Raw genomic sequence first — 26553 nt, 5'->3', positions numbered from 1 at the left:
CTCTCCCACGTTGCAGACAGACTCCCAGAGCACAGAGCCTGCCCTCCGGATACCAGTTAAAATTAAAAAGTATAATAAAGAAATAAATGAAGTCTTCCAAGCAGCAGCATGAACGAGCGTCCGGCTCCATCAGGCATTCAGGTGGGGTATAGAGGAGGGAGGAGCCTGTTTCAAGTCTTCAGATTTAAGGTGCCAGGCTACACTCTCCACTTACTATGCTCCAGTGTCCCCCAGTGGTTGATGGAGTAAATTATTTGACCTAAGTATTATTGTCCCATTTGCAATTTTTCCCCTTTACTAAAGCTTTCATAGAAAATTTGTCATCAAAAGAAACCGTATCTATGCAAGTAAAAACAATATATAAATTTTCTAGGCAGAATAAGGAGATAAAAAAATAATTTTATATTTAAACTTAACTAACAGTTACCAGAAGGTGAAATGTGCTCTGGTACAGAGCATTACACTTGTAAAACGGATGTAGCCTGATGTTTCCTCTATTAAGGCAGTTTCTAAAATTTGTGTGTTCTACAAATCAACCCATGAAATGGAAAGTTTTGGCATTATTTGTTGTGTCTGTGTTTCTTTTTTTTGTTTAAATACTTATGTACCAAATGTACAAGTAAGGCATAGTAGGAGGAGGAGAAAAATGTAGACAGACGTAAAATAACAGTTTCTCTATCGTCCTAAGTGGATGCTGGGGTTCCTGAAAGGACCATGGGGAATAGCGGCTCCGCAGGAGACAGGGCACAAAAGTAAAGCTTTTATAGGTCAGGTGGTGTGTACTGGCTCCTCCCCCTATGACCCTCCTCCAGACTCCAGTTAGATTTTTGTGCCCGGCCGAGAAGGGTGCAATTCTAGGTGGCTCTCATAAAGAGCTGCTTAGAGAGTTTAGCTTAGGTTTTTTATTTTACAGTGATTCCTGCTGGCAACAGGATCACTGCAACGAGGGACAGAGGGGAGAAGAAGTGAACTCACCTGCGTGCAGGATGGATTGGCTTCTTGGCTACTGGACATGAAGCTCCAGAGGGACGATCACAGGTACAGCCTGGATGGTCACCGGAGCCACGCCGCCGGCCCCCTCACAGATGCTGAAGCAAGAAGAGGTCCAGAATCGGCGGCTGAAGACTCCTGCAGTCTTCTTAAGGTAGCGCACAGCACTGCAGCTGTGCGCCATTTTCCTCTCAGCACACTTCACACGGCAGTCACTGAGGGTGCAGGGCGCTGGGGGGGGGCGCCCTGGGAGGCAAATGTAAACCTTTAAAAAGGCTAAAAATACCTCACATATAGCCCCAGAGGCTATATGGAGATATTTACCCCTGCCTAAATGTACTAAATAGCGGGAGACGAGCCCGCCGGAAAAGGGGCGGGGCCTATCTCCTCAGCACACGGCGCCATTTTCTGTCACAGCTCCGCTGGTCAGGAAGGCTCCCAGGTCTCTCCCCTGCACTGCACTACAGAAACAGGGTATAACAGAGAGGGGGGGCAAAATAAATGGCAATATATTAATATAAAAGCAGCTATAAGGGAGCACTTAATCATAAGGCTATCCCTGTCATATATAGCGCTTTTTGGTGTGTGCTGGCAGACTCTCCCTCTGTCTCCCCAAAGGGCTAGTGGGTCCTGTCTTCGTATAGAGCATTCCCTGTGTGTCTGCTGTGTGTCGGTACGTGTGTGTCGACATGTATGAGGACGTTATTGGTGTGGAGGCGGAGCAATTGCCAAATATGAGGATGTCACCTTCTAGGGGGTCGACACCAGAATGGATGCCTTTATTTGTGGAATTACGGGATAGCGTCAACTCGCTTAAGCAGTCGTTTGCCGACATGAGGCGGCCGGACACTCACTTAGTGCCTGTCCAGGCGCCTCAAACACCGTCAGGGGCTGTAAAACGCCCCTTGCCTCAGTCGGTCGACACAGACCCAGACACAGGCACTGATTCCGGTAGTGAAGGTGACGAATCAACCGTATTTTCCAAAAGGGCCACACGTTATATGATTTTGGCAATAAAGGAGATGTTACATTTAGCTGATACTACAGGTACCACTAAACAGGGTATTATGTGGGGTGTGAAAAAACTACCAGTAGTTTTTACCGAATCAGAAGAATTAAATGACGTGTGTGATGAAGCGTGGGGTGCCCCGATAAAAAACTGCTAATTTCAAAAAAGTTATTGGCTTTATACCCTTTCCCGCCAGAGGTTAGGGAGCGCTGGGAAACACCTCCTAGGGTGGACAAAGCGCTAACACGCTTATCAAAACAAGTGGCGTTACCCTCTCCTGAGACGGCCGCACTTAAAGATCCATCAGATAGGAGGATGGAAAATATCCAAAAAGGTATATACACACATGCAGGTGTTATACTACGACCAGCTATTGCGACTGCCTGGATGTGCAGTGCTGGGGTAGTTTGGTCAGAGTCCCTGATCGAAAATATTGATACCCTGGACAGGGACAATATTTTACTGTCGTTAGAACAAATAAAGGATGCATTTCTTTATATGCGTGATGCACAGAGAGATATCTGCACACTGGCATCACGGGTAAGTGCTATGTCCATTTCGGCCAGAAGAGCTTTATGGACACGACAGTGGACAGGCGATGCGTAGAGGAGTTATTTGGGGTCGGTCTATCGGATTTGGTGGCCACGGCTACGGCCGGGAAATCCACCTTTCTACCTCAAGTCACTCCCCAACAGAAAAAGGCACCGACCTTTCAATCGCAGCCTTTTCGTTCCTTTAAAAATAAGAGAGCAAAGGGCTATTCATATCTGCCACGAGGCAGAGGACGAGGGAAGAGACAGCAACAGGCAGCTCCTTCCCAGGAACAGGAGCCCTCCCCGGCTTCTACAAAAGCCTCAGCATGACGCTGGGGCTTCGCAAGCGGACTCGGGGGCGGTAGGCGGTCGTCTCAAGAATTACAGCGCGCAGTGGGCTCACTCGCAGGTAAATCCCTGGATCCTGCAGATAATATCTCAGGGGTACAGGTTGAAATTAGAGACAGAGCCACCTCGCCGTTTCCTGAAGTCTGCTTTACCAACGTCCCCCTCAGAAAGGGAGACGGTTTTGGAAGCCATTCACAAGCTGTATTCTCAGCAGGTGATAGTCAAGGTACCTCTTCTACAACAAGGGAAGGGGTATTATTCCACTCTTTTTGTGGTACCGAAGCCGGATGGCTCGGTAAGGCCTATTCTAAATCTGAAGTCCTTGAACCTGTACATAAAGAAGTTCAAGTTCAAGATGGAGTCACTCAGAGCAGTGATAGCGAACCTGGAAGAAGGGGACTTTATGGTATCCTTGGACATCAAGGATGCGTATCTCCACGTTCCAATTACCCCTCACACCAGGGGTACCTCAGGTTCGTTGTACAAAACTGTCACTATCAGTTTCAGACGCTGCCGTTTGGTTTGTCCACGGCACCTCGGGTCTTTACAAAGGTAATGGCCGAGATAATATTTCTTCTTCGAAGAAAAGGCGTATTAATTATCCCATACTTGGACGATCTCCTAATAAGGGCAAGGTCCAGAGAACAGCTAGAGATGGGTTTAGCACTATCTCAAGAGGTGCTAAAGCAGCACGGATGGATTCTGAATATTCCAAAATCCCAATTAATGCCGACAACTCGTCTGCTGTTCCTGGGGATGATTCTGGACACAGTTCAGAAAAGGTTTTTCTTCCCGAAGAAAAAGCCAAGGAGTTATCTGACCTGGTCAGGAACCTCCTAAAACCAGGAAAGGTGTCTGTACATCAATGCACAAGAGTCCTGGGAAAAAATGGTAGCTTCTTACGAAGCAATCCCTTTCGGCAGATTCCATGCAAAGGGATCTGTTGGACAAATGGTCAGGGTCGCATCTTCAGATGCACCTGCGGATAACCCTGTCGCCGAGGACAAGGGTATCCCTTCTGTGGTGGTTGCAGGAGGCTCATCTATTGGAGGGCCGCAGATTCGGCATGCAGGATTGGATCCTGGTGACCACGGGTGCCAGCCAGAGAGGCTGGGGAGCAGTCACACAGGGAAGAAATTTCCAGGGAGTGTGGTCGAGCCTGAAAAAGTCTCTTCACATAAGCATTCTGGAACTAAGAGCAATCTACAATGCTCTAAGCCAGGCGGAACCTCTGCTTCAAGGAAGACCGGTGTTGATCCAGTCGGACAACATCACGGCAGTCGCCCATGTAAACAGACAGGGCGGCACAAGAAGCAGGAGGGCAATGGCAGAAGCTGCCAGGATCCTTCGCTGGGCGGAGAATCACGTGATAGCACTGTCAGCAGTATTCATCCCGGGCGTGGACAACTGGGAAGCAGACTTCCTCAGCAGACACGACCTTCACCCGGGAGAGTGGAGACTTCATCCAGAAGTTTTCCACATGCTATTAAACCGTTGGGTAAAACCAATGGTGGACATGATGGCGTCTCGCCTCAACAAAACACTGGACAGGTATTGCGCCAGGTCAAGAGATCCGCAGGCAATAGCTGTGGACGCGCTGGTAACACCTTGGGTGTACCAGTCGGTATATGTGTTTCCTCCTCTGCCTCTCATACCAAAGGTATTGAGGATTATACGGCAAAGTGGAGTAAGACTAGTGGCTCCGGATTGGCCAAGAAGGACTTGGTACCCGGAACTTCAAGAGATGGTCACGGACGATCCGTGGCCTCTACTTCTGAGAAGGGACCTGCTTCAGCAGGGTACTTGTCTTTTTCAAGACTTACCGCGGCTGCGTTTGACGGCATGGCGTTTTGAATGCCAGATCCTAAAAGGAAAAGGCATTCCAGAAGTCATTCCTACCTTGATAAAGGCAAGGAAGGAAGTCACCGCGAAGCATTATCGCCGTATTTGGCGAAAATATGTTGCGTGGTGCGAGCAGCGGAGTGCTCCGATGGAGGAATTTCAACTGGGTCGTTTTCCTACATTTCCTGCAATCAGGATTGTCTATGGGTCTCAAATTGGGATCTATTAAGGTTCAAATTTCGGCCCTATCAATATTCTTCCAAAAAGAATTGGCCTCAGTCCCTGAGGTCCAGATTTTTATCAAAGGAGTACTGCATATACAGCCTCCTGTGGTGCCTAAGGTGGCACCGTGGGATCTAAATGTAGTTTTAGATTTCCTCAAATCAAATTGGTTTGAACCACTAAAGAAGGTGGATTTGAAATATCTCACATGGAAAGTGACTATGTTACTGGCCCTGGCTTCGGCCGGGAGAGTATCTGAACTGGCGGCTTTGTTTTATAAAAGCCCTTATTTAATTTTCCATTCGACATAGGGCAGAGCTGCGGACGCGTCCGCATTTTCTCCCTAAGGTGGTATCAGCGTTTCACCTGAACCAGCCTATTGTAGTGCCTGCGGCTACAGACGACTTGAAGGACTCCAAGTTGTTGGACGTTGTCAGAGCCTTAAAAATATACATTTAAAGGACGGCTGGAGTCAGAAAATCTGACTCGCTGTTTATACTGTATGCACCCAACAAGTTGGGTGCACCTGCTTCTAAGCAGTCGATTGCTCGTTGGATTTGTAACAAAATTCAACTTGTACATTCTGTGGCAGGCCTGCCACAGCCTAAATCTGTTAAGGCCCATTCCGCAAGGAAGGTGGGCTCATCTTGGGCGGCTGCCCGAGGGGTCTCGGCATTACTACTCTGCCGAGCAGCTACGTGGTCAGGGGAGAACACGTTTGTAAATTTTTACAAATTTGATACCCTGGCAAAGGAGGACCTGGAGTTCTCTCATTCGGTGCTGCAGAGTCATCCGCACTCTCCCGCCCGTTTGGGAGCTTTGGTATAATCCCCATGGTCCTTTCAGGAACCCCAGCATCCACTTAGGACGATAGAGAAAATAAGAATTTACTTACCGATAATTCTATTTCTCGGAGTCCGTAGTGGATGCTGGGCGCCCATCCCAAGTGCGGATTATCTGCAATACTTGTACATAGTTATTGTTAACTAATTCGGGTTATTGTTTAGGAAGCCATCTTTCAGAGGCTCCTCTGTTATCATACTGTTAACTGGGTTTAGATCACAAGTTGTACGGTGTGATTGATGTGGCTGGTATGAGTCTTACCCGGGATTCAAAATCCTCCCTTATTGTGTACGCTCGTCCGGGCACAGTACCTAACTGGAGTCTGGAGGAGGGTCATAGGGGGAGGAGCCAGTACACACCACCTGACCTATAAAAGCTTTACTTTTGTGCCCTGTCTCCTGCGGAGCCGCTATTCCCCATGGTCCTTTCAGGAACCCCAGCATCCACTACGGACTCCGAGAAATAGAATTATCGGTAAGTAAATTCTTATTTTTTAATTTTTTTTTTTTACTTTTTATGTTTTTCAGAAGACGAGGAGATGCTCCTGTTCACTGTTTCTCCAGAGGAGTTTACCAGCAAGAAAATCACAACCAAAATACTGCAGCAAATTGAGGTTTGGATGGGTTCATTCATTATGTGTTTAGTATAGAAAAGCATCAACAGCAGTATTGTATTCTAAAGGTTTTATGGTAAATGAAGTGTGCAGTTTAGTATTGAAAATGGGTACAGTTAAGTTATTTTCACGGAGGCCACAAGGGGTTTTACTAATGCTGTTGTCCGAGCAATGGAAGGAACTTGACTCGTCGTCTCTTTTCCTCGTCCTACGCCACCTCATTTTTTCCAGTATGGTTTATAATGCAGCTCATCCAAGTCTGTGTCCCCAGATCTGGCCTTTACCTGAGAGCACTGACATTGAGGCCATAATTTATAGGCCCTACACACATGCCGATATTCTGAAAGATATGAACGAGAACTCGTTCATATCTTTCAGTGTGGAGACTCCAGCGATGAACGATGCGCGGCCCCGCGCTCGTTCATTGCTGATCTCCCGTCGGCTGTGCATGCAGGCCAATATGGACGATCTCGTCCATATTTGCCTGCACTTCAATGCAGCCGGGTGACGGGGGGAGTGAAGAAACTTCACTCCCCCCGTCACTGCCCCCCCGCCGCCGGGTTGCTCGTTGGCCGTATCGGCCGTCGGGCACCTCGGCGGCGCATCGCCGAGTGTGTAGGGCCCTTTAGACTTGTGCCACTCTGGAGAGTCTTCATATAAGGGGAAGGCCTAAAATCAGAAGTGGGTCCCTGAATAGTAAAACAGAGGAAATGCTGATGGTCCCGGTCCTTTGAGAGATTGATGGACATCATTAATATTTATGTATGCCAAAACTTCCGGGTCACTACACCAGTCACCAATTCCATCTTTATCGCTCTCATGAGTGCAATTTTCTGAGAGCATTTAGATCTAACAGGGAGGAGTTATGAACCCAACCCCCTTTGGACACTAGAAAGAGCCTCTAGTTGAAATTTCTCTGGAGCACTGGGAACAGGCATTGGATTCCCAAGAGGGTACTGAATACAAGGAATCCTGGCATAGTTAGAATCTGTTTCATTGGAAACCCAGAAGAACTTTTTCTTGAACGGACTTGGAGGAGCTGGCTTGGAGCTTTGAAGAAATTGACTTATTTCTCCAGCAGGGTACACTGTGTTCCACAGGGAATACATCGATGTGTAGAGCTGGATCTTGATCCAGAGGCACCAACAGGCTAAAGCTTTAGACTGTCCCAGGAAGCATTGCGGGGCCTCCTCTATAACCCCGCCTCCAGGCACTATGAGCTCGGTTTTAGAGTTGGTGCCTGCATGAAGCAGGCCACTTAACAGGGGGGCTGCGCTAGGAAGCCCTGAAAAAGCTTTTTAGAAGTCTTCAAGGGCTGCAGCACTTCATATGTCAGTGTGACATCAGGCCCATCACCTCCTCATCGGCGTTGCATACTCCCACTGGCTCTGTTCCCGGGTACTTGCGGTGGAGGCGCTCCGGATCCTAGGCACACCACTCCCCTGGATCACGTGGCTGCTACTAAGGGAGGAGGTAAGAGGGGGTCCCACGCGGGATCCGCCATTAAATCGTGTTCCAATCGCGGTCTTAGGAGACGGATCGCGACGCTGGCGTGGACACATTGACAGAGCAGGGACCCCACTATGTCCACCAGGGCATGAGAGCACAGGTCGGATAGTAAAATATCCTGTTTAATAAGGCTCCACAGTACCTGGTGGTGAGGACCAGTATAGGGGATAAGGCGCTTGACCTGTAGACCTTCCCCCAGCTCCAGGCGCCATGTACTGCTGGTGTTCCCGACCTGGGAATATATTTATATATTTACTAGTACAGTGCAGTTTTATTGTCTGACTACAATAATTTTCTGCATTGTCACTTTGACTGTATGTGCCCCTGTATCTGCTGTGTGGATTTAATTTCAGTGTATCATAGCTATATCTATCACTGCATTCTATACCCTAAAGGACTAAGTGCGTCAGAGTATCATATATAGTGCTGCACAGTATTTACCGTTAAGTGTATTCTACTGTGTACCCAGTCACATCATACCGCATTTATTCTCAGTTTCTGTACTGTGCATGCTGTCACATAAATAGGGGATTTATTTGCAGGTATTATATTTGTCTGGCTGTGTCGTACTCGTACGCTCTACGATTACATTCACCATAATGTATAACACACAGAGCGGTAAATCCGCGGACGCTCCTGCCTCATGCAGAGCATGCGCCAAGGATTTGCCTGAGGTGGAAGTTTAGCATGATGGTCTGTGTAATATGTGCCATGCATCTCTGCAGTCAATCAGGAGCCACCTTGGGCGACGTTCTCAGCTATGCTCAATACGCTTGTGACACCCCTTGCGTCCCTATGGGACCTCCTGTGCCATTGCACCCACATATTGTCCCTGTGGTAAATCTGCCTTGGGCAGAGGCTTTGTCTACCCAGTTACAGCACTTAAATCAATCTTTGGTTAGACAGAAACCTACCCCACGTCACTCTGGAGTCAAGGGGTCATCTAAGCGGGCTGCTTTCAACTTCACAATCCACTAATATCTCAGATGATTCGTTTGATGAGGATGGGGAATATACTGACCCATCAAACACTGATACAGCTGCTTCTGACGAGGAATCTACAACTGAGGTTGATGTCCCTGACCTGTTGGAGGCTATTAAGCTGATTCTACAAATCGATGATGATGTAGATCCTACTACTGCGTCTAAGAAACCTGATAAGTTTAAGCGTCAGAAGGTAGCTAAAGTAGTCTTACCGCATTCTGACCATTTAGTAGACATACGTCAGGAACCCTGGTCTTCACCAGGAAATATGTTCTCCCTGTCTAAAAAGATGATGGCTTGTTATCCTCTCCCTGCTGAGTTGTGTAACAAGTGGGAAAATTCACCGCCGGTGGATTCCCATGTCACCCGTCTTGTGGCGTCATCTACTCTGCCTGTCACCACTGTCGCCTCACCGAAGGATCTGACAGATAAATGTATGGAGGGATGCCTGAAGTCTATTTACTCCCTTACAGGTGCTGTACATAGACCCACTATAGCAGCCTCCTGGGCCGCAAAAGGAATTGAAGCATGGGTTCAGGCATTAGAGAAAGAGCTGCCTCGGGATATATCTGACACTGCCAGACAATATCTGTCTCATATTACTACCGCCTCCCACTACATTCAGGAGGTGTCCTCTGAGGCAGGTGCAATGGCGGCCAAGGCGTCGACTACGTCCATCCTGGCTCGTCGAATTCTGTGGTTGAGGTCATGGAAGGTGGACCTAGACTCCAAAAAGATCTTGGAGGTACTGTCTTTTAAGGAAGACATCCTGTTTGGGGAAGATCTGAATAAAATTGTGACTGTCTTAGCCGCTGCTAAGACTGCATTTCTCCCGAATACTAATCCTTCTGCACAGAAGGCAAAGAATACCACTTTTCGTTCCATTCGACCTCAAGGGAAAGCAAAAGGTCAGGCATAACCAAGACAAGCTCGTGCTCCCAAAACCACTAAGCCCAAAGCAAAACAATCCTGGGCTGCCCATCAGCCTGCTGCATGATGGGGCGGGCCTCCCCCTGGGGGATTCCAGGGTGGGAGGATGACTTCTGCAGTTCACTCAGGTCTGGTTAAAGACCACTTCAGACGCAGGGGTGCAAGAAATTGTCTCTCGCGGGTACGCAGTCTCTTTAAAGAGACGTCCCCCTCGCCAGTTCTGCACAACGGTTATTCCTTTGGATCCATTGAAGGCGCAAACTCTACACTTGGTTGTGCATTCTCTCCTGGATACAGGAGTGGTAGTGCCAGTACCCCTGTCCCAGAGAGGCGGAGGATGCTACTCGACCCTGTTTCTAGTCCCGAAACCCAATGGTTCTTTCCGGCCTATACTCAACCTCAAATCACTGAACAAATTTATGTGTCCAAGTTCCGTATGGAAATGCTGCGCTCGTTTGTACTGGCCATGGAACCCAGAGATATATATGGTATCCCTGGATATACAAGATGCTTATCTGCATATACCTATTGCAATATCTGCGGTTTGCTGTTGGCAGCCTTCACTATCAATTCCAGGCTCTGCATTTTTGATTGGCCACGGCCCCTCGGATTTTCACCAAGGTTATGGCCGTGATGATGTCTTTCCTCCATCGTCAGGGAATCAGGATCCTGCTGTATCTGGAAAAATTGCTGATCCTGGTGAACTTTCAAGATGTCCTCTGTCATTTGCAACTGACTGTACACTTCCTACAAGTCCATGGGTGGCTCATCAACTGGAAGAAGTCCTCGCTGGTCCCTGCTCGGAGAATGATGCACCTGGGGTCACTGCTGGACACACACCGTCAACGGCTGTTTCTGTCTCCAGAGAAAGTCCTGAAACTTCAGGACAGGATAATATGCTTCCTCTCTCGCCCAAGAGTGTCGATACACTCAGTGATGCAAGTACTAGGCCTCATGGTGTCGGCTTTCTGATTTTTCACTGTGACCGGGCAGGTCTTAGAACTCGCCCTTGTTATTTACCTAAGCTGGTGTCTTCTTTCCACCTTAATCAAGAAATATTGGTTCCAGCCTTCAGCTCTTCTGAATTGTCCTCCAAAGAACGGTCTTTGAATGTGGTACGGGCTCTTTTTACATATGTGGAGAGGACTGCCTCTATCAGGAGGGTCAGATACCCTCTTTGTACGGTTTGGTTTTACAAACGTGGCTGTGCTGTGAATAAGTAAACCTTGGCCAGATGTATTAGAATGGTGACTGCACAAGCTTATGCGCAGGCTGGACTCCCAGCACCTGCTGCTATTAAAGCCCATTCTACACGGTCTGTTGGACCCTCTTGGGCGGGCCGTCGTGCAAGGCGGCTACGTGGTCCTCAGTGAACACATTTATTAGGTTCTATGCCTTTGATACGTCCGCCTCCAGGATGCTTGCTTTGGACGCCGGGTTCTCATACCCGCTCAGGTGCGGTCTCTCCCTTGAGGAACTGCTTTAGGACATCCCTGATGTATTTCCTGTGGAACACAGTGTACCCCACTGCAGAAAAGGAGATTTATGGTAGACTTACCATAGTTAAATCTCTTTCTGTGAGGTACACTGGGTTCCTTAGGGCGCCCACCCTGAAGCACCTTAGCTTCTTTGGGTTTGTATGGCTAGTCTCTTCTCCTGTCGTGAGAACGTGTTTCTATGTGACTAACATCTGCCTTCTCTTTTACCTGCTTCTGCATTGGACTGGTTAACAGAACTGAGCTCACAGTGCCTGGAGGCGGGGTTATAGAGGAGGCCCCCCGCAATGCTTCCTGGGACAGTCTAAAGCTTTAGACTGTTGGTGCCTCTGGATCAAGATCCATCTCTACACCCTGATGTATTCCCTGTGGAACCCAGTGTACCTCCCGGAAACTGATTTAACTATGGTAAGTCTACCATAAATCTCCTTTTTTTCTATACTGCAGAAGGATGAAACTCTCCCTGCACCGCGTGTTTTATAATCTCTTCCAGCTTTGGCCCAGAAATGGCTTTTCATGAAAAAGGGCAGACAATGTTTTTTTATTTTATTTTTTTGTATGTGGTCTGTTTTCTGGGACCTAAGCCATAGGGTCTTGCATAGAAATCCTGGACTGTTTCTTGCTCTTTCTACTAATCCCCTGAAGTCTAAGGGGCCCTACTCACTTGGCGATGTGCCGCCGAGGTGCCCGACGGCCGACGAGCAACCCGGCGGCGGGGGGGCAGTGACGGGGGGGAGTGAAGTTTCTTCACTCCCCCCGTCACCCGGCTGCATTGAAGTGCAGGCAAATATGGACGAGATCGTCCATATTGACCTGCATGCACAGCCGACGGGAGACCAGCGATGAATGAGCGCGGGGCCGCGCATCGTTCATCGCTGGGGCTTCCACACTGAAAGATATGAACGAGTTCTCGTTCATTTATGAACGAGATCGTTCATATCTTTCAAATTATCGGCCAGTGTGTAGGGCCTATAAGTCATTGTACTTCAAGTAAGACAATGCTTCCAGACTGCTGTCATTTTAAAACACTACTTGTTGGAGTTGTTTTTTTTCCCACTTAAGCCATTTCAGCAAAAGGCAAGCTGGAAAAACCTTGCAGAGAACCCAGGTGTCATGACTACATGTCTTGGGCTACTTCAGAGTAGCGCAAACAGTGTAGGGAGCCATATATAGGGACAATTAGTCACCGGCTTTCCCTGGGCCAACTCCATTTGTCTGCTGCAGATTAGTATGAAGTACTTTGAGCAGAGGACCAGAGAATTGCGTTGTTCAGATGGTAGTCTCCCCTTCCTCACCATTCGCCCAGATAGTGAACACACTGTGGTCTCCTGTCTAGTTAGTTTCTGCATGTGGAGTATCTTCTACACCAGTGGGAACTGGAAGAGTTAGAATTCCATGTTCATGTTGCTTCATTAACCAAGACGGTCAACCGTGTTACAGGGTTCACAGCAATGCTATCCCCTGCTGTACCTAAGGCAGCTGGGGGCAAACTTGACCCACACAGTGGAATGAGGTCACCTAGTTTGGCAAGAGCAGTTCATGTTGGGAGCTGTCAGGGGAAGACTCATACCCTAGTTCCATGCTTTTGGTAACATCCAAGGCTGCCTTTCTAAGGAAGTAAAGGTGAGGCAAAAGAGAGAGCTCGGGATGTCTTTCTTAGGTAGTTCTAGCACAAGGCTGCTCATCTGTAGTTCTATACCAGACAACAATAAGGGAAATAAAATGTAAAAGATGCAGAAGATTAAAACTTGGGTCCAGTGTCCAGGGCACTGGAAACAAATTGAGCAGCAACTTGTGGGTAATTCTACTAGGAGTGAAATAAAACCCTGCTTTGTCTTTCCATCCTGTAGAATGAGAAAGAACAGATAGGAAAAGATGAAGTCTGCACTGTCTCAAACTCTTGACACTTTTTTCTGCAAGGAACAGCAGCGGTATGGTTTGAGAAGAATTCATGTTCTGATATTTGTTTTTCAGGAGCCATTGGCTCTGGCCAGTGGAGCTTTGCCAGATTGGTGTGAACAGCTAACAAGCAAGTGTCCCTTCCTAATTCCCTTTGAGACGAGGCAGCTTTATTTTACGTGTACAGCATTTGGAGCATCCAGGTAATATTAACTCAAGAGCTTTCTGCACGTCCACATGACACAGCATTGTGTACATTGTAAGAGTGTGTTTTATTTTGGCTGCAGAGTATGCACATAATATTAGTGTACTTATGGTTTTGTTTGTTTTGTGTAGAGCTATTGTGTGGCTACAGAACAGACGGGAGGCCACTGTAGAGCGGAGTAGGACTGCCAGTGCAGTTCGCAGGGATGACCCTGGGGAATTCAGAGTGGGGCGTTTAAAACATGAGCGAGTGAAGGTCCCGCGAGGAGAGTCGCTGATGGAGTGGGCAGAGAACGTCATGCAAATCCATGCAGACCGCAAGTCTGTTCTAGAGGTAATCTATTATACATTCAGTCTTGAAGGGAGTTGGTTTTACTAACATCATATCAGCAGTGAACAGAACTGTGGCACCCCTGCCTCTGATACCACACTCCATTTGTTTATTTCTTGGCATACAGATCTTAATCTAAGATCTAAGGCAGTTTCATTGTGGCCATGGGACTAACCTATTTGGAACATAAAGATCTGATATAGGAGTATATTTTATATTACATATTAATTAGCAGTCAGCAGATACGTCGCTGTTCTTTCGTAGGATAACATACCGTTTTGTGTGCAGGTGGAATTTCTTGGAGAGGAAGGGACTGGGCTGGGCCCCACCCTTGAATTTTATGCCCTGGTGGCAGCAGAATTTCAGAAGACGGACTTGGGAATCTGGCTGTGTGATGATGACTTCCCAGATGATGAGTCTCGACAGGTAATATGCAATCTTATCAGTCTAAGAGACTGCAGTAATAGCATTGCTTATTTTACATTTGATCCGTTAAGTAAACAGTGTTTCTCTAAAGTCCTAGGGGATACTGGGATGGTCTTAGTACCATGGGGTATAGATGGGTCCACTGGAGCCTTGGAACTTTAAAAAAATCTTCATAGTGTGCTGGCTCCTCCCCTCTATGCCTCTACCCACAGACCTACAGGTTTAGAAAAATGTGCCCAAGGAGCCGGGTGCATTCTCTGGAGCTCCAGGAGTTTTCTTCAAATTTTTTTTTTAGTTTATTTTCATGCAGGTCTGGTTGGCAACAGTCGTGGGACTTAGGGGGGAGACTGAACCAACCTCTTGAAAGGTTCCGTATCCCCGCTGACAGGACATAGCTCCTGAGGGTGCCGTTTCGCCCACCCCATAGAGGGGGGCGCACACTCCCGCAGCATGCAGCCACCCCTACAGATGCTGAAGACAGAAGAGTGGTGAGTCCAGAATCGGGGTCCTGGTTAGCGGGTCCCCGGTTCCGATGGCGGCATTAGGGCACTGACTGCGCACACCACCGGTCTGGCGGAGATGCTGGGGCGCCTCAGGAGGCCAGACTGGTGTTACAACATATAAGGGTATTGAGACCTTTATTCTAGCATTTTAGAGACACGCCAATATAAATATGCAGCGGGAACACCACGTGCCTTTGAGGGGGCGGGGCTTCCCGGAGAGAGACCGTTTAAGCTGATAGGGGCTTAGTGTGCTGGTTTCTCCCTTTCTGTCTTTCTCCTGCTACTTGGGTGGGGAAACTTGTGTTTGGATCCTTCCTTCCACTGTGTGTGTGATTACTGTTAAGAATGACAGGAAGAAAGGTTGCGTATCTATCCTGCAACACATAGTTTTCTCAATCCTCTGAGGGGTCACTGGTGTGCACACAATGTAGTGATCCCTCACAGGGAAGCAGAACCCCAAATCCGGGGTGGCTGATAGGGATGATAACAGACATAACTTCTGAACTGGCTACTGCCAGACAAGAGACGCAGGAGTTGTAAAAGTATATGGCTGATTTTTAAAGATTCAGTCCGCAGAGCAGCCTCTTCGGCCCTTGTACTTATTTCACAGAAACGTGCTTTACCCCAGGTGCTACAATCTGACTCTGAGGATGAAATGGCAGATTTGGAAGAGGGGGAAATGGAGGTGGATATGGGGGATGGTTTTCTGTCTCGGGGTGTGGAAGCCCTTATATGTTCTATTAGGGAGGTCCTTAATATCCCTGATAAGTTGACAGAAACAGTGGAGGATCTGTTTTTTAATGTAAAACCAAAATCTACTGTTACCTTTCCGGTCTCAAGTTAAACGCACTCTTTAAAGAACAGTAGATTAACCCTGACAAGAAGTTTCAAGTACCTAAGAGGCTGCTTTTGTCCTTTCCTTTCTCCCCGTAGGATAGGAAGGTTTGGGAAACTCCACCTGCAGTGGATACTTCAGTGTCCAGGCTGTCACGGAAGACGGTACTGCCTGTAGCTGGAGCTATCTCCTTAAAATAACCTGCTGATAGGAAGATTGAGACTATTCTCAAATCCATCTATACAGCAGTGGGAGTGGCTCAGAGACCCACAATTGCTTGTGGCTGGATCACGAGGGCCATTGTCAATGGTCTGGTAATATACTGGACAGGTTAGACACTCTGCCTCAAAGAGAGATTATCACATTACTGCAACATATTCAGAAATCAGCAAACTTTATGAGCGAAGCAATCAAGGAATTTGGCCTATTTACTTCATGTTCGACAGCTATGGCGGTGTCGGCACGCAGGGCGTTATGGCTGCGACAGTGGTAAGCGGATGCGGACTTCAAGAAAGGGGTTGAGAGTCTTCCGTTTACGGGAGAGGCCTTATTCGGTGAGGAACTCAACAAGTGGATTTCACAAGCAACAGCTGGGAATCCACTTATCTCCCGTCTGTAGCTCCGCCAGCTAGACACGCTTACCCAGGCCCCTCTCTGCAGTCCTTTCGGATTGCCAGGTTCAAGGGTAAGCCCAGAGGTTCTTCCAATGCAGCCCCCTCTAAGCCCTCAGCATGACGTATGGCTCCGGATCATGTGGGATTTACAGGTGGGAGCTTGCCTAAAGTATTTCAGCCACATTTGAGCAAATTCTTGACAGGATCCTTGGGTAAAAGACCTAGTTCTCTAGGGCTACTGTTTGGAATTTCAAAAGCTCCCCCACCTCACAGATTCTTCAGGTCAAGCTTGCCAGTTTCAGTTTTGAATGCTATTCAAAAATTTTTGCTGACACAGGTCATTGTACCAATTCCACCTCAATTCCAGAACAGGGGATACTACTCCAGTCTGTCTGTGGGACAGTTCGTGAGGCCTATACTAAACCTCAAATCATTGAACCCGTACTTACGGGTATTCAGATTCAAGATGGAGTCTCTGAGAGCAGTGGTCTCATGTCTGGAGGAACGGGAATTCCTAGTATCCTTGGATATCAAGGATGCGTACCTATACATCCCTATATGGGCGCCTCATCAGGCTTATCTACGTTTTGCTCTGCAGGACAGTCACTACCAGTTCCAGGCTCTACTCTTCGGCCTCCCAACGGCACCGAGGGTGTTTACGAAGGTGATGGCAGAGATGATGCTGCTGCTCTGAAAACAGGGAGTGAATGTCGTTCCCTACCTGGATGATCTTCTAATAAAGGCTATGTTCATACAATGTTTGACAGACAGCATCAACCTCACTACACGACTACTCACAGATCATGGTTGGAATTTAAATCTGCAGAAATCCCACCTAGAACCGACGCAGAGACTTCTTCAGTTCCTGGGAATGATACTGGACACGGTGTCTCAGGAAGTCTTCCTCCCTGCGGACAAGGCAAAGGCAGTCCAGGCAATGGTTCGGTCTATCCTGAGGCTGAACAAGAACTCTGTACAGTTGTACATACGCTTATTGGGAAAAATGATGGCCTCTTACGAGGCGATTCTGTATGGACGATTCCATGTGCGACCCTTCCAGCTGGATCTACTGGACAAATGGTCAGGTTCTCATCTGCATATGCATTATATGATACATCGGTCACCGAAGGCCAGGATTTCCTTACTGTGGTGGTTGCAGACCTCCCACCTGGTGGAGGGTCGATCCTTCGGAATTCAGGATTGGATTCTGTTAACCACAGATGCGAGCCTCGGAGGTTGGGGAGCAGTGACCTAAGGGGCTCAGTTCAAAGGAAGGTGATCAACTCAGGAAGACACGCTTCCGATCAATATTCTGGAACTCAGAGCGATTTACAATGCCCTTCTACAGGCCTTGTATCTTCTGCGGAACCAGGCCATTCAAGTACAGTTGGACAACGCCATGGCGGTGGCGTACGTAAACAGACAAGGGGGAACAAAAAGCAGAGCTGCGATGAGAGAGGTATCCATAATACTCTTTTGGGCGGAACGAAATGCCAGGGCCATCTAGACAACTGGGAAGCGGATTTCCTCAGCAGGCACGACCTGTAAATGGGGGAATGGGGGTCTCCATCCCCAAGTGTTTCAACAGTTGACTCATCGGTGGGGCTGCTCGCACATCGATCTGATGGCTTCCCGACTCAATAAGAAGCTTCTGTGCTACTGTTCCAGGACGCGGGATCCACAGGCTGTAGCAGTGGACGCTCTGACGGCACTGGATTTATCAGTAGGTGTATCTGTGTGTCCCCCCCCCCCCCCCCCCCAAATCCTCTAATTCCCAGAGTTCTCAAAAGGATAAGGCGGGTAAGGGTTCGGGCAATTCTGATTGCTTTAGAATGGCCACGCAGGACCTGATATGCAAGCCTCCTGGAAATGTCGGTAGAAGAGCCCTGGCCTCTACCACTACGGGAAGATCATCTTCAACAAGGGCTATTCGTCTATCCCGACTTACCTCAGCTACGTTTAACGGCATGGAAGTTGAAAGGGAGATTTTAGCCAGGAAAGGGATCCCCCAGGCAAGTTTGTTTCTATGATGATTCAAGCCAGGAAGGCGGTCATGTCGAAACATTACCATCGCATATGGAAGAAATATGTTTCTTGGTGTGAAGGTCGAAAGTGTTCAACTATTGTTTTTAATCTGGGACGTTTCTTGCGCTTTCTGAAAGCAGGTGTGGACATGGGCCTGTGTCTAGGTTCCTTTAAGGTGCAGATATCTGCTTTGTCCATTTTCTTCCAGAAACAATTGGCCAATATTCTGGAAGTTCAGACCTTCTTTAAGGGTGTCCTTAATATCCAACCACCATTTGTACCTCCAATGGCGCCATGGAATCTCAACTTGGTTCTGACATTTCTCCAATCGGACTGGTTTGAACCACTGCACAAGGTGGATCTGAAGTATCTAACGTGGGACTGTCTTTATACTGGCCCTGGCTTCGGCGAGGCATGTTTCGGAATTGGGGGCCTTATCCTGTAAGAGCCTTTACCTGGTGTTTCATGAGGATCAAGCAGAGATCAGGACACAGCAAAGATTCTTGCCTAAGATGGTATCTGCTTTCCATAACAACCAGCCGATAGTGGTTCCAGTCATCACTGTGACTGTTGTTGCCCTGAAGTCCATTGGATGTGGTTCGAGCTCTGAGGATCTATGTCAGAATGACGGGTAGTCACAGGAAATCTGACGCGCTTTTTGTTTTATATGATGCCTAAAAAATTGGCTGTCCTGCTTCTAAGCAGTCGATTGAGATCGAGCTGGCTTATTTTTTGGCGGCCTTGCCATTGCCGAAATCTATTCCGGCCCACTCTACTAGGTTGGTGGGTTACTCTTGGGCGGCTGCCCGGGGTGTGTCTGCCTTGCAGCTCTGCAGAGCTGCAACCTGGTCTGGAACAAATACATTTGTGAAGTTTTACAAGTTTGATACGTTGGCTTCAGAGGATCTTCAGTTTGGTCACTCTGTTTTGCAGGGATCTCAGCACTCTCCCACCCGGCCTGGGAGCTTTGGGACTTCCCTGTGGTACTAAGACCATCCCAGTATCCCTTCGGACGTTAGAGAAAATAGGATTTTAATTACCTACCGGTAAATCCTTTTCTCGTAGTCCGTAGGGGATACTAGGCACCTGCCCGGTGCTTTGTTTCTTCTGCAAGCAGTTGTTCTTGTGTGACTGTTGTTGTTTAGCGTTTGCTATCCCTGTTTTCCAGTTATGATTGCATAATGATGTTTCTTCTTGTGCTTGTGCTGGTTCGTTATCTCGCCACTTTTTTCTTGTCTGTAGTTTTCATCTTCTCTCAGTATGTCCGTCTTCTCGGGCACAATTTTCCTAGACTGAGTCTGTAGGTGGAGTCATAGAGGGGAGGAGCTAGCACACTCTGTGAAGATTTTTTTAAGGTACCAAGGGGTATATGCAATTGCGGTCGAATTCCCGAAATTGTCGAATTTCGGGTCATTTTCGACCAAAAAAAAAATTCGCCTATGCAATTCAGTGCTTTCCGACCAAAAAACGGACTTTCAAAATTCGACTTTTTGAAATTCGACTTTTTGCAAATTCGACTTTTCTGCAATGATATAAGTGCTGCAATTCGACCAAAGCATATTCAATTCAAGTTTGGAAATTCGACAGCAGTGCTTTTAGACAGCAAATTCGTCATTTTCAATCCGCCACACTTTGGAGGGTGAAAACAAATAAAAAAAATTTAAACATGGTTTTTTTTGTGTTTTTTTTTTATTTGGGAATAGCAAATCTATTTATATTAGAAGGGATTAGGTACTTTTTTTTTTTTTGGAGGCACAAATATTTATAATTTTTTTAAAATATTATTTTTTTATTGCTGGAACGGTACAATCCGAAAAAAAAATGGCGTGGGGTCCCCCCTCCAAAGCATAACCAGCCTCGGGCTCTTCGAGCTGGTCCTGGTTCTAAAAATGCGGGGAAAAAATTGACAGGGGATCCCCCGTATTTTTAAAACCAGCACCGGGCTCTGCGCCTGGTGCTGGTGCCAAAAATACGGGGGACAAAAAGAGTAGGGGTCCCCCGTATTTTTAACACCAGCATCGGGCTCCACTAGCTGGACAGATAATGCCACAGCCGGGGGTCACTTTTATGCCGTGCCCTGCGGCCGTGGCATTAAATATCCAGCTAGTCACCCCTGGCCGGGGTACCCTGGGGGAGTGGGGACCCTTTCAATCAAGGGGTCCCCCCCCCCCCCCCAGCCACCCAAGGGCCAGGGGTGAAGCCCGAGGCTGTCCCCCCCCATCCAATGGGCTGCGGATGGGAGGGCTGATAGCCTTTTGTGATAATTAAAAGATATTGTTTTTTCCAGTAGTACTACAAGTCCCAGCAAGCCTCCCCCGCAAGCTGGTACTTGGAGAACCACAAGTACCAGCATGCGGGAGAAAAACGGGCCCGCTGGTACCTGTAGTACTACTGGAAAAAAAATACCCAAATAAAAACAGGACACACACACCGTGAAAGTAAAACTTTATTTCTTACGTCGACACACACATACTTACCTATGTTCACACGCCGACATCGGTCCTCTTCTCCATGTAGAATCCAGGGGTACCTGAAAAAAAAGATCAATATACTCACCTCAGCCATGGTCCAGAGATACATCCACGTACTTGTAGAAAATAACAAACCGCAAATACCCGACCAAACGGACTGAAAGGGGTCCCATGCTGACACATGGGACCCCTATCCCCGAATGCAGAGAGACCTGTCAGTGACAGCTGTCACAGAAAGGTCTCTATAGCCAATCAGGAAGCGCAACTTCGTTGCGCTCATCTAATTGGCTCTGTGCGTCTGAGCAGACAGCGCATCGCACAGCCCAGTCCATTATATTCAATGGTGGGAACTTAGCGGCTAGCGGTGAGGTCACCCGCCAGTCAGCGGCTGACCGGCGGGTGACCCCCCCCGCTAGCCGCTAAGTTCCCACCATTGAAAGTAATGGAGCGGCTTTGCGATGCGCGGTCACATCACAGACAGCGCACAGCCAATCAGATGAGCGCCACGGAAGTAGCGCTTCCTGATTGGCTGAAGGGACTTCAGTGACAGGAGTCACGTGATGTCCCGGGATTCGGGAGAAAGGGGTCTGATGTGAAAGCATTGGACCCCTTTCTAGTCCGGTATGGATCGGTGTTCGTTTTTTTTGTTTTGCCAAGTACGTGGATTATCTCTGGACCTGGATGTACCTCTGGACGCTGGAAGGTGAGTATAATTTTTTCAAAGGTACCTCGGATCGTCGGAGACCGTGGCAGTCGGCGTGTCAACATAGGTAAGTATGTGTGTGTCGGCGTATGAAATAAAGTTTTACTTTCACGGTGTGTGTGTCCTGTTTTTATTTGGGTATTTTTTTTCCAGTAGTACTACAGGTACCAGCGGGCCCGTTTTTCTCCCGCATGCTGGTACTTGTGGTTCTCCAAGTACCAGCTTGCGGGGGAGGCTTGCTGGGACTTGTAGTACTAATGGAAAAAACAATATCTTTTTATTATCACAAAAGGCTATCAGCCCCCCCATCCGCAGCCCATTGGATGGGGGGGGGGGGGACAGCCTCGGGCTTCACCCCTGGCCCTTGGGTGGCTGGGGGGGGGGGGGGACCCCTTGATTGTAGGGGTCCCCACTCCCCCAGGGTACCCCGGCCAGGGGTGACTAGTTGGGTAGTTAATGCCACGGCCGCAGGGCACGGCATAAAAGTGACCCCCGGCTGTGGCATTATCTGTCCAGCTAGTGGAGCCCGATGCTGGTGTTAAAAATACGGGGGACCCCTACTCTTTTTGTCCCCCGTATTTTTGGCACCAGGCGCAGAGCCCGGTGCTGGTTTTAAAAATACGGGGGATCCCTGCCCAATTTTTCCCCTGCATTTTTAGAACCAGGACCAGCTCGAAGAGCCCGAGGCTGGTTATGCTTTGGAGGGGGGACCCCACGCCATTTTTTTTTCCGGGTTTTTCCAGTTTTTCCCGTTTTTTTAAAATCGCGGCAAAATCCGCCAAATCGGCCGATTTTCGCCCGCGATTCTGGCGAATCCGATTTTCATTGAATATGGTGAATTCCGGAAGCCACCTTCCGGAATTCACCTGGCGAATTTAGTCGAATTAAAAAACGGCGAAAAATTGCCGCGATTCGCCGTGAATTGCATATACCCCCAAGGCTCTAGTGGATCCATCTATACCCCATGGTATTAAGACCATCCCAGTAACCCCTACGGACTACGAGAAAAGGATTTACTGGTTGGTTTATTTTTTACGCTGTTTCCATTTAATCCTTGTGTTATCTCCTAGGTTGACTTGGGAGGTGGCCTAAAGCCTCCTGGGTATTACGTGCAGCGGTCATGTGGATTGTTCATAGCTCCCTACCCCCAGGACAGTGAGGAGCTGGACAGAGTGACCAGGTTGTGCCATTTTCTGGGTGTATTCTTGGCAAAATGCATACAGGACAATCGCCTAGTAGACTTGCCCATTTCTAAACCCTTCTTCAGGCTCATGTGTATGGGAGATATTAAAAGTAACATGAGTAAACTGTTGTATGCCTCTCCTGGAGAAGAAAGTGAGCACTGTACTGAGAGCCAATCAGAAGCCTCCACCGAGGATGGACATGATGCCCTCTCTGTGGGTAGTTTTGAAGAAGATTCCAAATCAGAGTTTATCTTGGACCCACCAAAGCCAAAGCCACCAGCCTGGTTCCAGGGTATCTTAACGTGGGAGGACTTTGAACTTGTAAACCCACACCGTGCTCGGTTTCTCAGAGATATCCGGGAGCTTGCACTGAAAAGGAGACACATCCTGGGCAATCGCAGCTTGTCTGAGGATGAGAAAAACACGCAACTCCAAGACCTGATGTTAAAGAATCCTTCGGGGTCAGGTCCTTCTGTCAGCATTGAGGATTTAGGGTAAGCCTGGGGCCAGAGAGAGGTTTCTTGAAATAGAATTGTCAAGAAACTCTTGGATATTCTTTATAGGATACATATTCCTGTGGGGTTTTGAGTAATGGAACTTGTAAGCTAATCTGGTCACTGTCAAATATGATATGTGCACTGATTAATTACACCAAGCTGTTTCTTCCTTTCTCTGTAATTACTCCCAGTGTATGCCATTCCTGTTCACTGTTGTCTCCTTCACTTTATTTCAGGCTCAATTTCCAGTTCTGTCCTTCTTCTCGTGTTTACGGCTTCAGTGCAATAGACCTAAAACCTAATGGTGAGGATGAGGTAAGTAAACACACTCCACATGCTGTCCCATGAATATTGTCATCTACTGATTAAAACTAGCCAAGAAAAATGATGTGATGAAGCCTAGACTAATGCTGGTACCCACTTAACGATGTGTGCACCCAGCCGACAGGACTGGACAATATATACTGAACAAAATATATAGTTTGCGTCTGCATTCCAGTGCATGCCGTTGTTTTCATGCCTGACAGGGTGACCCGTGGGAATGGTCACACACTAGACTATGTGCCCGCTATGTTGGTCTGATCCGCCTGATCAGACGTTTTGCCTAGTGTGTACCCAGCGTAATACAATTGCTGGAGATTATAAATTGTCACTGGAATAATTATTACAAGTATTTGTCATCTCGCTTGTTCCCATATTCGGCTTCAGCAGAGCATAGTGTCTAAACTACGGATCATGTCTGGGTTTGTTTTGCATGGGACTGACCACTTCTTTTTTGTTTGCCAGATGGTGACTATAGACAACGCCGAGGAGTATGTAGATCTGATGTTTGATTTTTGCATGCAGACCGGTGTGCAAAAACAAATGGAAGCATTTAGAAGTAAGTTTATGTTGTTAAACAATGAGTACAATTGGAATGCAAGTCAGTACAAATTGAATTCACAGGTCAATGTATTCATATTCTATGAGAGGAAATCTCTAGTAATGGGTGTTTGCAGGAAACTTGTCCATGCAGGTAATGGTAGCTGATGCCCGATAGGTGCCACTTCTTATGTCTCCCAGCCGCTTTCTGCAAGCCACAAATAAGCAATGTCTGATTATCAGCCAGGAGTTTGGAAACTCGATCATTTCTTCAGTCTTGGGTTATTACGACCATAGGAATGCGATTCATTCATTCAAAAAGGCCATGATAACGTTAAATGAAGTGGTACGTCCAGTCCTGTGTGGAGAGCATATATCACCAGGAAGAGAGGATGATGTAGTGATTTTGGCAAAAAGCTGTACAATATTAGAACATATTCACCAGCTGGCTTGAACTACGTATCTAGACCCCCCCAACGTGACCCCTTCCATCAATTACACAATGCTCTGCTCCTGGACTTCCCTATTAAGCTATGATTGCTATCACCTGTGTTGAACTAGTTAATTGATGAGAAAAGTGTTTCAGCACAGGTGATGGCGGAATAAGTATGATTTACCGGCGGCCGGGATGCCGACTGTCCATATCCCGCCTGCCAGTATGCCAGCAGAGAGGAGAGCGCAAAGAGTCCCCTTGCGGGCTTAATGGCTCGCCACAAGATCTGTTCCAGCTGACCAAAACGTGTATAGAAAAACTGAGGATAGATAGTTTAGGTTTAGTAAATGGAGGAAACCTGTATTGTACTCGCACATGTTATAGTTTCACCAAATCAGCCACTTTTTAGGAATTGCCAACCAAACATTTAAGTTTATCAGGCACATCCCTTATTCAAACATCGGGGGTGATTACTGCAGCGTATGTTCACATAAGCATTATTTTAAAAAAAATGTAAATACAATTTGATGTTGAATTTAAAATAAGAGCACGTTCTGTGTTATCAATACTGATTATTTGTGCAATGGTTTCTGCCTAGGTGGCTTCAATAAAGTATTCCCTATGGAGAAACTGGGTTCATTTAGCCCTGAGGAGGTCCAGATGATATTGTGCGGAAATCAGTCTCCTTCGTGGTCTGCTGAAGACATTCTCAATTATACTGAGCCCAAGCTGGGGTACACACGAGAGAGGTAATGTTTCCAGGTTTTCCTATTAGGATAAGTACGTGAGTAATTCTTGTCTAATGCGCATTGTATCCCTTTCTGGAGGTGGTTGCTCCACCATAACCAGGCTGTCTCATGTTTTCTTGCTGTAGTGGCTTCACCAAGAATAACTTTTTTTTCTTTCTCTAGTTGAATTGTGAATTTTTAAGAATCAGATCTGTTTTTGTTTTTTCGTTCCTCCTTCCCAATAAATATTATCCTTGGATAACTATGGTATTTTCTCTAAAAAGTCTCTCAAAAAACATTGGTCCTGATTCAGATGTGGTTGGAGTTGCTGCTACAGTGGGAGGCCAGATTCATGCTGTGTCTTAAGGCCCATACACACTTGACGATAAAATGAACGACGTCGTTCATTTCAGCCCTCATCAACGACGTTGCTCATTATATCGTCAAGTGTGTATGCATCCGACGACCACCGATGCGCGGCCCCGCGGGACATTAACGACCCTCGCTTATCTGTGGAGCATGTATGCTCAATTTCCACTATGGTTGTTACCGACCAGAGACGTCGTTGAATGTGTATGGTGTGAAAGACCAACGACCAAGCCACTGTTCACCAGCCCTGTTCCCAGCTCATTATTTTAATAAACTGTTCAGCTTGGATGCTTCAACTATGAATGGTCTTTGGTAGTGTGTATGCTCATGTTGTTTGCTCAGCTGTTCAAGGGAAGTTCAAGGGAAGTCGTTAACGACGTGTGCATCGTCAAGTGTGTATGGGCCTTTAGGACGCAGGGTCTGAACATCTGTGACACCATCGTCCAGCTGCTATGACACATGGGATCATGCAGGCTGGCTGCCGCAGTAACTACTTAGAGGCCAGGAAATCTCAATCCTCGGACGAAGATCCTGGCCTTGTCTCACAACAGCAGCAACGCCCCTCCGTTTTGAGAAACGATGGCCATGACCGATCCCAGACGGCTTCAGACTGTCAGTCATTGACAGTCTGATGCCAATCTGAGTGTTACGTCCCAGACCCGTACAGCATGCGCAAAGTGCCGATCAGCAATACTTTGCGGCATACGCCACTACTACAACAGGACCTGAATCAGACCCATAGGTTTTTAAAGGTTACTTTAAAAAATTTGCAGATCATTTATTTTTACGTTTGGTCTTAACATGCTCTTTTTCTGATCCTTATGTGTTTGCATTTTCCTTGCAGTCCTGGCTTCCTTCGCTTTGTGAGGGTCCTCTGTGGCATGTCATCAGACGAGAGGAAGGCATTTCTGCAATTTACAACGGGGTGCTCTACATTGCCCCCTGGAGGTCTAGCCAATCTCCATCCACGCCTCACAGTTGTGAGAAAGGTGAGGCTTGCAGTGTGAGAGTCTGTCTTTAGAATTGCACTATAACTGCAGTTAGCGGTTTATCATACCTCTACTGGACTTTCAGGTACTCCTGTGCGATCAGTTGGCCGGTGTCATGTGACTGCAGATATCCCAGCATTCTATGCCATGTAAACACTGCAT

The 26553-nt window shown here is 47.5% G+C and overlaps 1 protein-coding gene across 7 annotated transcripts in view; it reads left to right on the top strand.

Moving 5' to 3' along the window:
• HECTD1 (HECT domain E3 ubiquitin protein ligase 1) overlaps positions 1-26553 on the top strand; it is a 128688-nt gene that overhangs the window by 100977 nt on the left and 1158 nt on the right. For all 7 annotated transcript variants that reach the window (XM_063947454.1, XM_063947456.1, XM_063947451.1 and 4 more), the window contains 9 exons: positions 6315-6400; positions 13294-13421; positions 13555-13756; positions 14042-14179; positions 22401-23008; positions 23248-23326; positions 23798-23891; positions 24904-25054; positions 26247-26391. In XM_063947454.1, the coding sequence (XP_063803524.1) occupies positions 6315-6400; positions 13294-13421; positions 13555-13756; positions 14042-14179; positions 22401-23008; positions 23248-23326; positions 23798-23891; positions 24904-25054; positions 26247-26391 (1631 nt within the window). The remainder of the gene's footprint in view (positions 1-6314; positions 6401-13293; positions 13422-13554; positions 13757-14041; positions 14180-22400; positions 23009-23247; positions 23327-23797; positions 23892-24903; positions 25055-26246; positions 26392-26553) is intronic.

The sequence above is a fragment of the Pseudophryne corroboree genome, chromosome 12 (assembly GCF_028390025.1).
Source record: "Pseudophryne corroboree isolate aPseCor3 chromosome 12, aPseCor3.hap2, whole genome shotgun sequence".
NCBI classification, from domain to species: domain Eukaryota; kingdom Metazoa; phylum Chordata; class Amphibia; order Anura; family Myobatrachidae; genus Pseudophryne; species Pseudophryne corroboree.
Note: the sequence above shows the minus strand (reverse complement) of the source record. Positions and strands in the feature narration are given on the sequence as shown.